This window comes from Passer domesticus, chromosome 17 (assembly GCF_036417665.1).
Source record: "Passer domesticus isolate bPasDom1 chromosome 17, bPasDom1.hap1, whole genome shotgun sequence".
NCBI classification, from domain to species: Eukaryota; Metazoa; Chordata; class Aves; order Passeriformes; family Passeridae; genus Passer; species Passer domesticus.
The window spans coordinates 8,417,765-8,434,201 of record NC_087490.1 but is presented as its reverse complement, the minus strand read 5'-3'; the positions used below and the strand labels follow the sequence as shown (position 1 = coordinate 8,434,201).

At 39.0% G+C, this 16,437-nt stretch overlaps 1 protein-coding gene across 16 annotated transcripts in view; it reads left to right on the top strand.

The window, feature by feature from the left end:
* The window catches only part of EP400 (E1A binding protein p400), a 46,833-nt gene that overhangs the window by 15,983 nt on the left and 14,413 nt on the right, over positions 1-16,437 (top strand). For 9 of the 16 annotated variants that reach the window (XM_064392796.1, XM_064392795.1, XM_064392793.1 and 6 more), the window contains 24 exons: positions 945-1,052; positions 1,544-1,737; positions 1,924-2,101; positions 2,530-2,666; positions 2,801-2,970; positions 3,400-3,574; positions 3,966-4,102; positions 4,731-4,917; positions 5,847-6,013; positions 6,839-6,993; positions 7,497-7,745; positions 8,797-8,961; positions 9,757-9,924; positions 11,121-11,212; positions 11,893-12,191; positions 12,675-12,877; positions 12,976-13,145; positions 13,364-13,560; positions 14,046-14,157; positions 14,653-14,796; positions 15,093-15,251; positions 15,482-15,565; positions 16,129-16,260; positions 16,382-16,426. In XM_064392796.1, the coding sequence (XP_064248866.1) occupies positions 945-1,052; positions 1,544-1,737; positions 1,924-2,101; positions 2,530-2,666; positions 2,801-2,970; positions 3,400-3,574; positions 3,966-4,102; positions 4,731-4,917; positions 5,847-6,013; positions 6,839-6,993; positions 7,497-7,745; positions 8,797-8,961; positions 9,757-9,924; positions 11,121-11,212; positions 11,893-12,191; positions 12,675-12,877; positions 12,976-13,145; positions 13,364-13,560; positions 14,046-14,157; positions 14,653-14,796; positions 15,093-15,251; positions 15,482-15,565; positions 16,129-16,260; positions 16,382-16,426 (3,827 nt within the window). The remainder of the gene's footprint in view (positions 1-944; positions 1,053-1,543; positions 1,738-1,923; positions 2,102-2,529; positions 2,667-2,800; positions 2,971-3,399; positions 3,575-3,965; positions 4,103-4,730; positions 4,918-5,846; positions 6,014-6,838; positions 6,994-7,496; positions 7,746-8,796; positions 8,962-9,756; positions 9,925-11,120; positions 11,213-11,892; positions 12,192-12,674; positions 12,878-12,975; positions 13,146-13,363; positions 13,561-14,045; positions 14,158-14,652; positions 14,797-15,092; positions 15,252-15,481; positions 15,566-16,128; positions 16,261-16,381; positions 16,427-16,437) is intronic. The other 7 variants (XM_064392789.1, XM_064392803.1, XM_064392801.1 and 4 more) reach the window with 5 other exon arrangements.

Sequence of the window (16,437 nt, the reverse complement as noted above, 5' to 3'; positions counted from 1 at the left end):
GGGAAGAAGTAGTTCTCTAGTGAAGCACTGCATTAAAACCTTACACCAAGATTCTCAGCCCAAGTTCTAGGAGTGCATGGTAGACACTTAACATCAGGGATTGAACATGGACATTTTATCAACTGTCTTGAGTATCCCAGAAGGGTTTTGTCACTGACTTGGTAGGTCCAAAAGGGCACTTAAGTGCTGGTCTTGAAGGGGGGGTATAAATATTTGAAGATAAGGTGCTTTTAGGGACAGTGCTCTGGCTGGCAGCTCTCTCTCATTAGCAATGTAATTGCTCTGCTGAGTTTGATGTGTGCAAAGCAGCCCACAGAGATGTGTCACTTAGCCTGGTACCAGCAGATTTTTAGAGGCAGGCTGCCCATCAGGCTGAGCGTGCCTGGCAGTGAACACGCCGTTTCCAGATCTGTTTGTTTGGTCTGTTTGGCAGCTTGGTGGCTGCACTGAATTGGCCAGTTGGAGGGATTATAACCCTTGGTCAGTCAGCCAGGTTCCTAATGAGAATGTTTGCTGATTGATTGGCCACTGCCAGCATGTACATTCCTGCTTTAACAGCTCAGACAAGGGATCCTGGAGTTACAGCTCAGTTTTGAAACTTCTGAAGTCTTGCATTGTCTTCCAACCATTCATCTGGATTTGATGCCCCTACCTTCCCAACTAGGGGTTTACTGAGGGTTGTTGGGTGTGGTTGTAATGCAGTAAAAAGCGGGGTATGAGAGAAAACTGCTTGGTGCAGTGCCAAATGTTCTCTGTAATCAAGGTTATTAAATAAATAATGCCATCATTCACTTAATAATTACCTCTGAAGTAACTTCTGATTAGATAACTGGCTTTATGCAATTGTGAAGAATGTAACGAGATTATAATTAATAGTATCTGTAGTTCCAAGTTTGGTATTTTTATTTGGTACTTTTAAACTTCCATCCTTTAATGACCTTCAGCTGAATTGCCTCTGGAAGAGTTGGTGAAGATGTACGAAGGTGCCTTTGCAGAAAATTTTCACTGGCCCCAGCCAAAGCCTGACAGTGAAGAGGAGAGCAGTGAGGAAGGTAAATTACTCTATGTTTAGAAGTAATTGTGCTGATTTACAAGGTGAAATAAGTTGCTTGGCTCTTCAGGACTCTGTGAAAAGACATTTTGTTCTAGGGGAAAGCACATCTTGAGGGAATCACATTTAAAATTTCTCAGTTTGTGCAAAGAGGGCAGTGTTTGCCTGTCCTGAAGGGAAGATGTGTGAGATTTTCAAGAACAGTACTGAGCCATAGAAAAGCCTCTCTACACTGAATTAAGCAGCACACTTCATAGGTAGCTATAATCACACCATGTTAGCCTAGCTAGAGTGAATGTCAACAACGTGTACATGTACCTGAGCTTAGGCTATTTGCATTTTACCTGAACTAGCTTGAAAATCATAGAAATGCTTTTAAAAGTTAGGTGCCTCCCTTAGACCCATGTCGGAATCCTTGTGATCTCAATTCCTTTGTGTAACTGCTACTGAAGTTTACTTTAGATACCACTGTAATTTTTCTCTCTCTCCTAGAAATGGAAGACCACATGTCTGATAGGGAAAGTCCCCAGAAAGAAGTTGTCCTCATAGACTCCCTTCTCAGCATTGACCAGTATAAGGGCATGGACAGATCAAGTCCTCCCAAGAAGCACATGCGAGACATAGCAGAAGTTGCTGCTGCAGCAGAGATGTTGTTACCTAAAGGCAGCTCCAGGATAACAACAGCAGTAAGAATCCCTATTTTCTGCTACTCTGTGTGCTGATGTTTACATAAAAACCGATTTTTTCTTCATTATTTTGTAGCTTTCAGCAAGTAATTGCGTTTTTTTTGAGTTGCCTCTAGAATGTTTGTGCTTTATGCCATGCTCTGCGAATTTAACTCAGGAAAGAATATCAAATTATTCACATTACAGGTAAAATACAACACTCCATCACTGTTGTATGGGTCTCTCAGAGAATATCAGAAGATTGGGCTGGATTGGCTGGCAAAGCTGTACAGGAAGAATCTCAATGGCATCCTGGCAGATGAGGCAGGGCTTGGAAAAACTGTGCAAATTATTGCCTTTTTTGCCCATTTGGCTTGTAATGAAGGTAAGTTCATTTGGCTAACAGTTTTAGACAGGTACTGTGCCAGCATTATTTTTGTGAATTGTAGCCTAGGGTCACTTTTTTTCCCTACTGAACTGTATCAGACTTTAGTTAATGATAGGAGTACTGTGTCAGAGTAACTTCCTGCTATTTTGTGACATGATCTAGTCGAGTATAGTGTCTGATCAACCTATTACTCTGTAGAAATTCTTCTGAATACTTCTAAGTTCTTACTAGGACAGAAAAACCTTACAATTGTTTAATGACCAGGAGTAGATTAGTAATTAAAATGCCTCCGTTTGTTGTTATTGGATCTCACTTTTAATGATTAATTTAATGCAATGCACTTAAAAAATCAAGGGAGAATATAAGCCATATGCATTGTAAGGAGTCTCTTTCCAGTGTTTACTGCTGTGTTTCCCCTTCTGTAGGGAACTGGGGCCCTCACCTTGTTGTAGTCCGGAGCTGTAACATATTGAAGTGGGAGCTGGAATTGAAACGCTGGTGCCCGGGGTTGAAAATACTTCTCTACTTTGGGAGCCAAAGAGAACTTAGGGCAAAAAGACAGGTGCTGTATTTTGCAACTCTTACACTGTTGCCTATACATTTAGCCTGTATATATATGTCTTATTTATTTTTTCTAATGAAGAAGTAGCTGGTTGTAAGATATTTGAGTCTCATCCTTTCTTTCCTTTTCCGTAGGAATGGACAGAACCCAACAGCTTCAATGTGTGCATCACTTCCTACAAGCAGCTGTTCAAGGGCCACACAGCATTCATGAAAATGCGATGGAAATACTTAATAGTAGATGAGATGCAGCAAATAAAGAATATGACTGAGAAACACTGGGAGGCACTTTTCAATCTCCGCAGGTACAGAGCAGAGAATTGATTTCCTGCTGGCAGTGAGTTTTTCTCTTTTCATGTCACACAGTTCTCTTCTTAACAGAAAACTTGATTAAAAAAACTCTCTTGACTTGGTCTGCCCAAATTCCTGAGCAATGTGCACCTATAGAAAATGCTTTTATTTGAAACAATCAGGATTCAGAGAAATGCTTGAGATCTTTTTGTTTCCACTATCATATCACTGTAATTCTTCTTTGCTGATATTCTGTGCTCCCAAACAGATTGCTTTGTATGTTCTGTTACTCTGCAATGAAGAAGCTATTTGGTGATATATTCAAGATTGAAAATATACTTTATCCCTGGTTTAATTTTATTATATCTACATAATTCTTCTGTGTGTCTGACAAACATAAAGGCATAGTAATCAGTCAATTAAAAAACTTCTTTTGTTCACAGCCAGCATCGTTTGCTTCTGATAGACACTCCTTTGCATAACACATTGATGGAGCTGTGGACCATGGTACATTTTTTGATTCCGGGAATTTCCAAACCTTACCTGGATTTTCCAGTAAAAGCACCTAATGAGGAGAACCAGGATTATTGCCATAAACTGGTCATCAGGTTGCACAGAGTATGTTGGAATTTTTTCTCATGCATCCTACTACAAGAGTGATGGTGTTAAGGAGAGGGGGAATAAAAATATATGGTTCATATCAGAATTTGTGTCTTTTCTTAACACTTTGTTCAGTTTAGACAGAAAAATCTTGCTGAAAGTAGAGGGTTCTGCTACCAGAAGAATGTGGCGATTTCTTTAAAAAATAATACAAGGCTCAGATTTTGAAGCATGATATGCAGAAATTAAAGAGCAAATTAATGTCTACACAACTGTGTGCATAACAGAATGATTATATATAGCATATGCACTTCAACACATCAAATCTGTTAGCTGTGAATAAGTTTAGCTTCCTGTTCTAAAGTCTTTGAAGTGAGAATTTTTTCCTCTCAATTCTGCAATGTTTCAGATGATTCAGCCGTTTATTTTGCGGAGATCAAAGAGGGATGTTGAGAAGCAGCTCACAAAGAAGTATGAGCACGTGCTCAAGTGCCGTCTGTCGAGTCGACAAAAAGCCATGTATGAGGATGTCATATTGCAGCCAGGGTAAGGGCTTGGAACAGTAAATATGAAATGCTGACACTTTTAGTGCTTAAGCAAGGAAAGAAATGATTGTCATGGGGAGAAGTGTTTTAGTGCTTCTCTGAAATTTTGGATTATGACCCGTGAATAAAATGTGATTGCATTTTAGACTAGAGTTACAGCAGGTGATGTAATTTTATGATATTTTATGCTGATGTGATAAATGTGCATTTACCTCTGGAACCTAAGAATCCAGTTATGATGGTGAGGTCTTCTGCTGTGTTGTTTTAACATTTGTCTCTAATGAGCGGTTCTTCATTCTTTTAAAGCCCAGAGTTTTTCTACAACACCCTCCTGCCAGTGGTAATTGAGAGATGCAGGGATGAAACAGAAACAAAGCAGGGAGAGAATGGGGAGCTGGATAGGTTGTATTTGATTGTAAGGCAGCACTGGGTCTTTAAGTTTCTCTTTTCCAAATTTACTTTTGGTACAGTACTGCTTAGAATACTGCAGAAGACTTTGGTGAAACCTAAACTTGTTCTAAGACTTTTGCATAACATACTGCATTGCTCATTCTCACCTTGCTGATTTAGGGACACCTCCATAAAAGCTGCACATAAATCAATGTCTTTCTGTATAATTTATTTGGTAGAACCCAGGAAGCCCTCAAAAGTGGACACTTCATCAGTGTCCTGCATGTCCTGATGCAGCTGCAGCGGATCTGTAACCACCCTGATCTGATAAACCCCCGGCTTTCAAGCTCCTCTTATGTATCAGAAACACTGGAATACAGAACAGCCTCTCTGGTGCTGCGAGCCCTGGAAAGGGATATTTGGAAGGTCAGTAGAAAAGTTAAGGTTTTTTACCTCTCTTAGTGCCCTGGCAGAATTTCAGTACTTACTGTTGTTCTGTTATATGTGATAGGTCTGCCTGAAGTTTATAAATAGAAGGAATTCAGTCCTCTATAACTGTGGCTACCAAGTGTGTTCTTGCTGCATCTCTTTTTTTTTGTCAGAGTGGTTTGAAGTTTTCAAGTGGTTTGTAAACAGTAATTTTTCATGAACAAAGAGAAATTACCTTTGCTTTTATCATGCTCATGTTTGCAGGAATTTTCCTACACTGAAATCACTCGGGGTAGCACTGTGCTTATTTATGGCATTCTGCAATTTTCTTTTTGCTTTTACTAGCTGAAGGAAAGCAAGACTTTTTCTTTGCCACATAACAGTAAACATTCTGTTACAATGACTAAATTAGTACCCTTCTGTCAATCCATTTGAAGTACCACTATTTCTATTATTGTTAAACAAGTGATCCCACTCCTTGACATGATAAAAAATATAAAAGAAGTATGAGTAATGGAGCAGCTGACATTTTTTGTTTAATTTTATTTCCATCCTTCATATTTTTCTACTCCTAATTTATAGTTTGGCATTTAAACTTGATAGTTAACCTTCAAAGAGTTCTATTTAATTCTTTGGAAACTATGTTATATGAAGAATTGTTAAATGTGTTTTGCTTTAATTTCCATAACTGGCTGATGATTTCAGTTCTTTCTTTTCTAATGCTTAAAATGGGACTGTCAGTTTAAGATTTATTTTCAAGGTTTCTAGACAGTTTTGTCTAATAATTAATAGTTTATTTCTTAAAATTACACCATTTATTTTAAGTTAAAAAGTAAATATATGGAAATTTAATTCAGCTTTGAATGTAAAGAGGACTTAACCATTTGGGACATCACGTAAAACAAACAATTTTCTGAAATCCCTAGGAATCAGACCTGTCTCTTTTTGATCTCATTGGAATGGAAGACAAAATGACTCATTATGAAGCACAAATGTTGCCAAAACAAAAGGTTACCAGAAAGTTGATTGAAGAAATCTACAGCTCCCCTCCACCACCGGCAAGGCCCAATCCAGTGAAGCTCAAACCAAGCAGGTGTGTCTCCTTCTAAGCCAGAATTACAGCAGCAAAAGGTGGTTCTGCTGCAATCCTGAGTTCTCTTTGCATCTCTGCTAATGGGATTCACACAAAACCTCAGGCTTACCTTTGCATTTAATTTTTATCTTGCTTTCGTGTTTGCTTCTGAAAATAAAAATTCTGTTCTTTGAGGCATGCAATTCCATTTGAAGTTTGTTGATGGATTTCCCATAGTCCTTACTTCAGCAGCAGATGAACTTTGTTCTTGGACCTTGTTTATGGCAAATTGAGTGTTGTTTTGCAGAATTAGCATGAGGATAATTCAAGGCTAGTTGGGCCTGCAGTGTCAGCTGTGCTCTCACTCTTATGGCAGAGACATGAAGTTTTATAGCAGTACATTTTTGAAATGTGTTTTTCTTATAGTGGTGTTCTCAGGGTAATGTAGAACTGTTTTTCTGATGCAAGAGAGCTGCATGATGACCTGCAGCATGTTGATGTCTCTCTGGAGATTATATGGGAGCCCTTTTTTTCAGATATCTTCAGATATATCTTTTTCCTATATATTGACCTAGCCCCTTTAAGATGTTTGCTGTAATTCTGAAGCATCCTGCATTAAATTGAGTGTATGGAAATGAAAGCTTTTTTCCTTGGATTCAGCAAAATCACTTTCTATAATGTTCATTTAGGAAGCTTATGAAATAACGAGTCTTGCCAGCTTCAGCCGTCTGCAGGAAGATCAGCATCTGACATGATCTGTTTCTATGTTCCTGGGGTGACAGAGTTGACTTCTAAAAGCCAAACTGTGATCTTCCTCTAGACTTTGACTGTTTCTGCTCTCGCCAGGTTGTTCCAGCCCGTTCAGTATGGTCAGAAGCCCGAGGGCAGGACTGTGGTTTTCCCAAGCACTCAAGTCCAGCGCACGGTGACCACGGCAACGGTGACTCAGCAGGGACAAGTTCGAGGCAGATCCCCCATAGCCACGGTGTCCTCAAATCAAGGTAAGGGAGTCAGTGCCACCCTGGTCACCTGCACCTCAGCGTAGACAGATACAAGTTAGTCTGTTTAATAGAACTCCTTTTCCCTCTAGCTTATTGGTCTAGAATACTAATGGCTTAAAAATACCAACAGACTAATTGCCAGTAAAATTCCCCGCTAGTTTCTCCAGTATGATCTGCCAGTGTAATGCAAAACTAAGCTTTGTGTAACCTGTTAGCATATGGAGTAAATATGCCACAGTTGATATTTAAACTTCGGTCAAAGATGGGAATGTACAGTGCTTCTCTGTATTTATTTAGCCTTTAAACAATGCTTTCCAAATAGATAATGTTGTAAAAGTAGGATGGAGTAAGAGGTGTGGCTAGAAATCCCGGTGTGTAAGGACAAATCCGTTCTTGTAGCCGTTTGATTATCCTGTTGGAAGGTTTCTTTTTAATGCAGGTTGTTTAAAAGAGCGGAGTTAAAACCTCTAACAGCTTGCACAAACAACCCTTATTGATTGCAGCTGCAGCAGCACAGTTTCAGACAACTCAGGCTTCCACCAGTGCTCCAAGACACCAGCCCGCAGCGACCTTCACCACAGCAACTAGCGCAGCCAACCCTGTGAAACCGCGGGGCCAGACCTCTGCGCCGGCCCCGCAGCCGGGCCAGCCCCAGCCACAGCCACAGCCACAGCCCCCCCCGCACACCATCCAACAGAGTGTGCTGCCTCAGAGGCTCGTACTGACCTCTCAGGCCCAGGCACGGTTGCCTAGTAAGTGGCCTCCCCTTTCAAGGTTTCTCCCACCTTTGTACTACAATGAGGTTAAGTTACTAGGCACCCTAAGATGTGTACAGAATCGTTGTTTTTTTTTCACTCTTCTGATTAGCCTTGCTCAGTACGTTGCTTATGACCAAGGAAAATCAAAAATTGGATAAGAAACAATAGAATTGCTGTGGACATACATTAGCGGTGTCAACTTAATCTCCTATTTCTGCATGTTTCTTCTGCTGGCAAGACTTCCTTCAGACCAAATGTTTTAGCTCTCTCCTAATTATTCCTTTCATGTTAAACACTAATCCATCTGCTAAAGGCCTCTCTGGCGGAGAGGAGCGTCGCCACTGTTAGGCAGAGAAAAGTGATGAGGCTTTGCTTTAAGGTTGTATGTGCACTGCCTATTAGCATGTGTAGAGAGTACTGAGCACTGATGTATTAATTTTATCTCTGGGGTAATGCACTGCCTTTACAAAAGCTGAATTTTCACACCAGTATTTTCTCAATATCCTAAAACTTAATGCTGAAATGCCTGTAACCTTTCTGCATTTAAATCACAAAAAGCTTGGTCCTTGCCACTTCAAAGCTTTTTGGTTTGTCTAAATGCAGATTGCTTAAAATAAATCATGTTTTATCCGCAAATTTTGAATGTGTATTTAATGTGCCACACATAGGAATATTTTAATTTCTTCCTTAAACCTTCCTTCATGCTCTTGAAAAGGCAGTGAAAATCACTTTATTGTCTATACTTGTTCTGTTACAAAGTGTCACATGAGTTTTCAGGTAGCTCTTAACTTTTTTGCTAATGAAAGTGGTAATTTCTAAAATGTTGATGTTCTTACCCTTTAAACAATCAGCTTCTTTCCAGTTTGTCCAACAAATATAGAAAGCAATACCTGCTTAACTTTTATATGACACTTTTGATGCACTAAGTATAATTATGCATGGAAGGCGCTTCAGCACCAGTTTACTAACCAAAATGTAGAATTGTGAATATCGAAAATCTCGCCTCCCACTTTGATTTTTTAATGCCTGTTTCCCTCCTTAACAGGTGGTGAGGTAGTAAAAATAGCCCAGCTGGCTTCTATAGCAGGAGCACAAGGCAGGATTGCTCAGCCAGAGACCCCAGTGACTCTGCAGTTCCAAGGGAACAAGTTCACCTTGTCACACAGTCAGCTCCGGCAGCTCACTGCAGGGCAGCCCCTGCAGCTCCAAGGTACTTATTTCAAAAAAGGCAATTTTCCATTATTCAGAATGCTCATGTTTTGATATGGGTACCTCGTTCCTTGTTGCTGGAGATTTTTCCATCCCCAGTGCTTGTATTGTCCTGCTCTTCCTATTTTCTGTGAGCCAAGGTAGCTCTGGTTTGAAAAATAAATGCCTATCACATGAAAGACATGGCTAGTTTATTTTTCTGTATTGTATTTGAAAAATATTATTATTTCCTTTGTTTCCACACCCATGCAGTGCAGGTAAAGTAAGGTGAGGCATTATTTGATATAAACTGTCTGCTGAGCAGAAACAGAAGAACTGAGAACATTCTTGGTTTATTCTAAGATTGTGTAAATAATACTTCAAGTCTGGCATGCTTCTGAATTTTGTCCCAATTATTGCCCTTGTCTGAATGCTCTACCTACACTATATTTTGTTCTGAAATCTCCCTTGCTGGTGGTATGTGTTGCCAGATTTAGGAGAACTGTCATATCTTGATTCTCTGTGGCCAACAAAATAAATAGAGGGAATGTTGAGTGAAGATTTTTTGTTTGATTGGATTTTATCCAAATTCTGTATAAATACCTAGATTAGAATGATGCCCCTATGACATGAAACTCCTCTTCAGCTATGAATACTTGGGTGTTTCCCTCCTTTTTGTCAGATTGGTGTAATGAATGTGTCTGGTAAAATTAAACATAATTTGAAGCAGTAATGATCAGCTTGTAACACTAATAGGTTTTGCTAGAGAACATGAATTGTTTTCCACCCTAATGTGTGTTAAAATCCTCCACTGCAGGAAGTGTCCTTCAGATTGTGTCAGCCCCTGGGCAGCAGTACCTGAGGCCTCAGGGCCCCGTGGTCATGCAGACAGTTTCCCAAGCAGGAACTGTGCAGAACGCCCTGAACGCTTTAGGGAACCAGCACCAGGCAGGTGGCCCAGCTTCCACTGCAGTCACGCAGCAAGGTGGGTTTGCCAGCCTGAAGAAATGTCTCTGTCTAAATGTTCAGTTGTTAAAATCACATTTGTATATAGCTCCAAATTGTTGCAGATCATAATTTTGTAAGTTGAGCTCAGAAGTGGGTGAACTATGAGGCAAATCTCTGCAGTTTGTATTTGGTGTGTGCTGGAGTTTTAAGAAAATTTTTAGTACAAACTTAGGAGAGCATGTAACTTAATTATAGATTTTTTAAACCCATTTTGCCTTTGGTCAAATTTTTTTGGGGGAAGTAAATTTGAAATACTTTGTTAATTTTTGCAAGGAAAAATCAAGGGTGATAATTTTTTATACTGACAGAGAATGTCCAGTGATTGTCTCAATTTTTCCACATTGATTTTACTTTTGTCTAATTTCTTTTACTTTTCTAGCTGTTCAAGCTACAGTTTTCCATTTCCCTCTGCAAATGTTGCTTAGGTATTTGGTGCCTTGCTGTAAATATGATCAGTTCCTTGCTTAAAAACACAACCAAGATGTTGATCAAAAATAATGGAGAAATTAATGCATTTAAAACAAAACAGCAGATTCTTAAATGGAGATAAATATAACACTAGGAGTTCATTCCCTGAAAATGGCCATCTGCTGTATTTTTATTGGGATATAAAACGCCGTTCCTTGAAAATGGTGTGATGCTCTTGCAGTGTAGTTAACTCTCTGGGTAAACATTTGCTAATAGTTGAAATCACAAAAATGCTACTGAGATTCCATCATATGATTTCACCAATTTGTAGATACACTCAGTTGATGTGTTTTCTGAAAAATCTTAGATTATTTGCTCAAGATAAGTTAAAACAATATTTTTTCTGAATTAGAATATTTTCTGTTTTCTATTGTGTTCATATTAACATTTTCTGAATGTCAATGTGTATTGCACTATACTTGACATTTTGAATAAAGTACAAATGGAGCACAGCACATTGCTTTGTACAAAGCAAAGTAAAATTCCATTGATCTGTCTTGGATTTTTGTGAGAACAGTTAATGTGAATATCTGTCAGAGATTTGATGTATAACAAATTACAAATTTGCAATACTCAGTGGACATTTAGACTAAAAATTTGTCTGCAGCAATGGTGTGTTACAGCTATGAAATGTCTACTTATTGGAAATTATAAAGAGACCAATTTTCAGATGAATAAATATATAAACACAAGGTTTATCCTCAGTTTGTATTCCAGGTAGAGCTACAGTTGCTAACTTGCCCTCTGGTGACATGGGAGCAGTGTTAAAACCAGCACCTTTGCATGGACAGTCACAGGTACTCAATTTTTATTTTCTTGTGGAAACAGCACTTTTCAGAATCCGTAGTAAGTCTGTGTAATAGTTGAAAGCTATAATGTGCAAAGCTGGAATTAATTAGGGACTTTGTTGATTATAGAGTAGGTAAATATCCCAACTTCTGTCTGTGTTTCAGGTTGACAGATGTGATGCTTTTGTAATCCATAGATAAAATAATCTGGTGTATAAAGGCAGCTAACAGCTTTCTTGTGCTGTGATAGTCAGGTTCTTGTAACTGTAATATATTTTCATTATATAGTAATGCATAAATAAAGAAGTCGTGGGTTTTTTGTGTTTTGAACACAATGGCAGTTGGGCAGATTTTTATAGATTTCTAATCTTAACAAGTTTGTGGATAAGATGAGCAACTTACAGAGTGTAGGGAAACATCAAGAATATATCAAAAAGCTATGAAAATGTACCTTTAAAAAGCAAGAAGATACTAAAGTAGAATTGACTCTTTAATATGAACTGAATTCAGCTGTAGCCTTCAGATTTTATTTGAAGAAATATATACCTTTAATAATTGGCCTAAGTAATTCTTCTCTAGGATCCATACTCTGATCCTGATAGTTTCATTCTAAAGAGCCTCAAATCCCTCCTTTATTATTACTATGACGAGCAGCAAATGTGGTTTTCATTCACCTTCTCTTGGCAAAGGAGACGTTTGAGGAGAAGAACCGGCTCTTGAAGGAGCGCCTGGACCGGATCTTCTGCGGCAACGAGCGCCGCTGCTCGCGGGCGCCGGTGTACGGCCGCGACGTGCTGAGCCTTTGCTCCCTGGCTGGGGACACCAGGGCCTCCCAGCTGCCTTCCAGCGAGGGCAGCAGCTGGAGGTGGGCTGGCTTTGTCAACTGCTGCCTTTCCACAAGTGCCTGCGGAGGCCCGAGTAACCCCTTGAGGGAAATGATCCTGGGCTTGGTTCAGCAGCAGGAATCTCTAAAGGATCTTGTTGACAGGTAATGTGTGACTCTGCCTAGCAAGCCTTTACGCATCTAGTTTCTAAAACACTTCTCAACAAGGCTTAAAACCTTGTTTCTGTTGATGAGCTTATTTGGTTTTGGCTGGTTTATTTAGCAGTAAATGGTGTACAGCATGGAAGTAAAAATAAGTCACTTCCTTTTTCCTTTGGATCTTTATAAATAAGTGTTTTCAGTGCCTCTTTCCTAATTTCAAGCCCAAGTTCAGCTGACCATACTTAGCCTTACATTCTTATGCTTTTGGATTTACTTAAATAGCTGCCACTCGGACTAACTAACCTAGTTAATCACCCAGAAGTGTCACTAACTAGCAAGACTTAAGACCCAGAGTTAAAGTTAAGAGATGCAGGCAGAAGCTGGTTTAACTAAGACTGACTTTCCTTGCTGTGTCTATGATTATTGATGGTCATTTTGTGTGTAGCTTTTTAAATTGATGTTGCCTTGTTTTGATGCTTTTCACAGGGCTCTCTTCGTGTTGCCAGCTGCAGTTGCTGCTCCCCCATGTTTCTATGTAGCAAATCCTCCCCCTTCATACAGTCACAGACTGAAACTCCTTAAGCACAGCCTGAGGCAGAAGGCAGCTCCACACTTGCATCAGTTGCAACAGCTGACAACTCCTCACTTGCTGCAGTTCCCTGACCTCCGGCTGGTGCAGTATGACTCAGGTAAAGGACATTTGCTGACAAGATTTCAGCGATTTCCACTATGACATGTATGGAATTTCTGTATAAAACCATTATTGGTTTTTCTGTTTGAATTATAGGAAAATTAGAAGCTCTTGCAGTCTTGCTTCAGAAGTTGAAATCTGAAGGGCGCCGTGTGCTGATTTTGTCACAGATGATTCTGATGCTGGACATACTGGAGCTGTTCCTGAATTTCCATTTCCTCACCTTTGTGAGGATTGATGAATATGCCAACCAGGAACAGCGGCAGGTAAGTGTGCCCTACCAGCTACCCACTGGTACACAATATGTGCTGCCCAGGCTTTTATACACTACAGTGGGGAAAGGAAATTTGCCTCGTTTTGCATTCAGTTTGAAACACCTGACATGTTTTTATCCATTTTTTTATTAGGCTTATAGTGAATTTGGTTTGGTATTTTATTTTGGTGTGCATTTTATTTAGTCCTTGCTTTTATTCTGTTTATGTAGGAGCTGATGAAAATTTTCAACAGAGACAAGCGCATTTTCTGTGCCATCCTCTCCTCTCACAGCCGTTCCACAGGAGTCAATCTTGTCGAGGCAGACACTGTTGTGTTCTATGACAATGATCTGAACCCAGTGATGGATGCAAAAGCTCAGGAATGGTGTGACAGAATTGGGAGATGTAAAGATATCCATATATACAGGTGATGGTGGCAGTCGACATTTGCTCTTTAACATGTTTTGATGTGAGGTTAGTTCGGACAATGCTGCCCTGGATGATCTGGAATAAAGTGGAAACAGTGCTGAAAACCACTTACCTTCAATAAAAAAGATGCCAGGGCATCCTATGAAAAAGTGCGGGGGTTTAACACTAAATGTAGTAAATGAATCATACCTGCGTGGGTATTGTTTGTTAGTCTGTGTGGATTTTTTTTAGGGGTTCCTTTTCATTGTTGATTTCAGGGGGTTTTTTTGGTTTTTTTTTTATGACATAGACTATTAGAAGACAGCCCTAAAGTAAAGGTGGTAGTGTGTTTTTTTCTGGGCCTGCACCATAACTAAAAAAACTCCCACATACTACCACAATTTAAACATTGGTATTCTCTAAGGACAGTTTGTTTTTTTGTTTCCAAAAGCTGGTTTGGAAATGACTTACCAAATTTCTATGTTTTTTTCCTTTTTTTTTTAGGCTTGTCAGTGGTAATTCTGTAGAAGAGAAACTTTTGAAAAATGGCACAAAGGACTTGATCAGAGAAGTAGCTGCTCAGGGAAATGACTATTCAATGGCCTTTTTAACACAGGTAAGTTAATATTCAGAATGCATTGAAACACCCATGTTGCAGTGTTTAATAAATTCAAGCATCTGTGGTGGAGTGTTTAATAGCAGTTTAGTAGAAATCTGTCTGGGCTAGAATTAATAAGGAAGCATATTGGATTTCATGATTGCTTGAACTCTCAGTGTTGGGGCCACATTCTTTCAAATATTGTCCATCTGTTTTGTTCTGTTATTTGCATAGTGATGCACAGACATCACCCGTGACTTAATATGTTGTTGTTTCTTCACCCTGCTGCAAAATTTTGCAGAGCTTGTAAGAGTGAAGGTCTCAACAGCTTTAAAAATGTGAAATAAGTTTGGATATTTAGATAGGCTCTGAATTGCTGCTCTGAAGATACATGAGACAGTGACTGCACTGGTGAAGCCAGGCTATCCTGGCTGGCACTCCTGATATAGAAAAGAAAAATAGTATGCTCCCAAAAACTGAATGTTTTTCTCTTCTTTCTTTCTATTTACCAAGCAAACAATTCAAGAATTGTTTGAGGTTCATTCTCCTATGGAGGATTCTGGATTTAGAGTGAAAGCAGAAGAATTTGTAGTGCTTTCTCAAGAGCCATCTCCAGCAGAAAATATTTCGCCTAAAGTTGCAAGACCATTCATAGAGGTAATGATTAACACACACATTAAAAATGCTGCTGTGCAACATTAGTATTAAACAGCTGACTAATCTCATTTTATTTGGGTAAATTCTGTCAGTCTTTTTTTCTTGTAGTTTTATGCTCTTTTGTCATTTGTTTTGTGACAAAACTTCCAAAAGCCCAAAGCTAAGTTTTATAATTTCTGGGACTGTTTCTCTTGCTGCAGCAGAGAAAATTGTGTTGCATTTCAGTGAACTCCTTATGGAGTTCCTTTCCATATTTTTGAAGTCTTAATTATTTTTAAAATATATCTCTCTGAAAGGCCCTCAACAGCATTGAACGAGAGGATGAGGAATCAAATGATCACATACAAGACATAGGATCTGAGTCAAGCATTGAACCTTTAATCTCAGAGCTCTGTGAGACAAAATACAATGAAGAGCCTTCACAGCTGCAGGAGTTAGTTGCTGTTGTGGATCAGGTACCGTGACTTCCCTTGAATAGCTGGCTGAAAAGTAATGTTTAGTTCAAATATTTCAATTTCTTTGCAGTCTGACCTTAAAGCAACTTTGTTGTTTCTCCCATTAAATGGAAGGGAGATCTCCCGCTGATTTGAAATGTTAAGAAAAGTTTGAAGGAGGGCTTTGATACTTCATGTAATGTTTCTTTTATCCTCAAAGTAACATTTTTTCTCTTTGACACTTCCCTCAGCTGACTCCAATTGAGAAGTATGCTTTGAATTATCTGGAGCTCTTCCACGGTTCAGTTGATGACAATGAGCCACGGTTGAGTGAGGTAAAACAAATCTTTCTTTACCATGTTATTCTGTCACAGAACAACATTTATTATATTTTCAATATGAAATGGAAGTTTCTCCAATGATGTGGAATATATTGTTGGCACTTCTGTGATCTTTTCTTGCTATACATTATGAACAGCATAATGTCTTATAGAGAGCTCATTATTTTGGGATTCTTTGGTTTAAGCAGGTGTCAATTCTTAATTTCTTTTTTATGAAATGGGAATTGCTTTCAGCCCGGCTCAGCAAATATTTGTTGTACTCCACTGATAGCAGGGGAAAAAATTTCATTAATTTTAGTGAGCCTGTGTTCTGGTTGTCTTCATTGTTTAACTGAAGTTCTTTGATTGCTTTATACTGATGGTTTTAAAACCTTCCACAAAGACTAATAAATATCTTCTAAATTGTTGTGAAAGTATCTGTTAAGAAATTGCTATGAGATTCCTGTGTCTGAAAATGTCAAAGTTCAAGGCATTTATCCATAAAATTACTAATTGATGACTTCTAATCCAGTGTCTGTTACTGTATAAAGTTTCTAACCAGTCTGGCTTTAATCTAGATGGAACTGAAAACTGCAAAGAAAGCCTGGGAAGTCCAGCATATGAAAGAGTTAAAGGAAAGAGAGCAAAAAATGCTTTGGGAGGATGAAGAGGAACTTCTAACCTACACTCGGGAGGATGCGTACAACAAAGTAATTGCTGATCAGTCTTGTTTTTTCTATATAGTTATTTCTTAACAGTTAGTCTGAGAATACCTTTACCCTTCAGGTTTCAGTTGGATCATTTGAATTATGTTCTCTTTTTGCTGTGTAGGAATATGTCTATGAAGGTCCAGATGGACAAACTGAAATTATGCCAGTAAGTAAAAG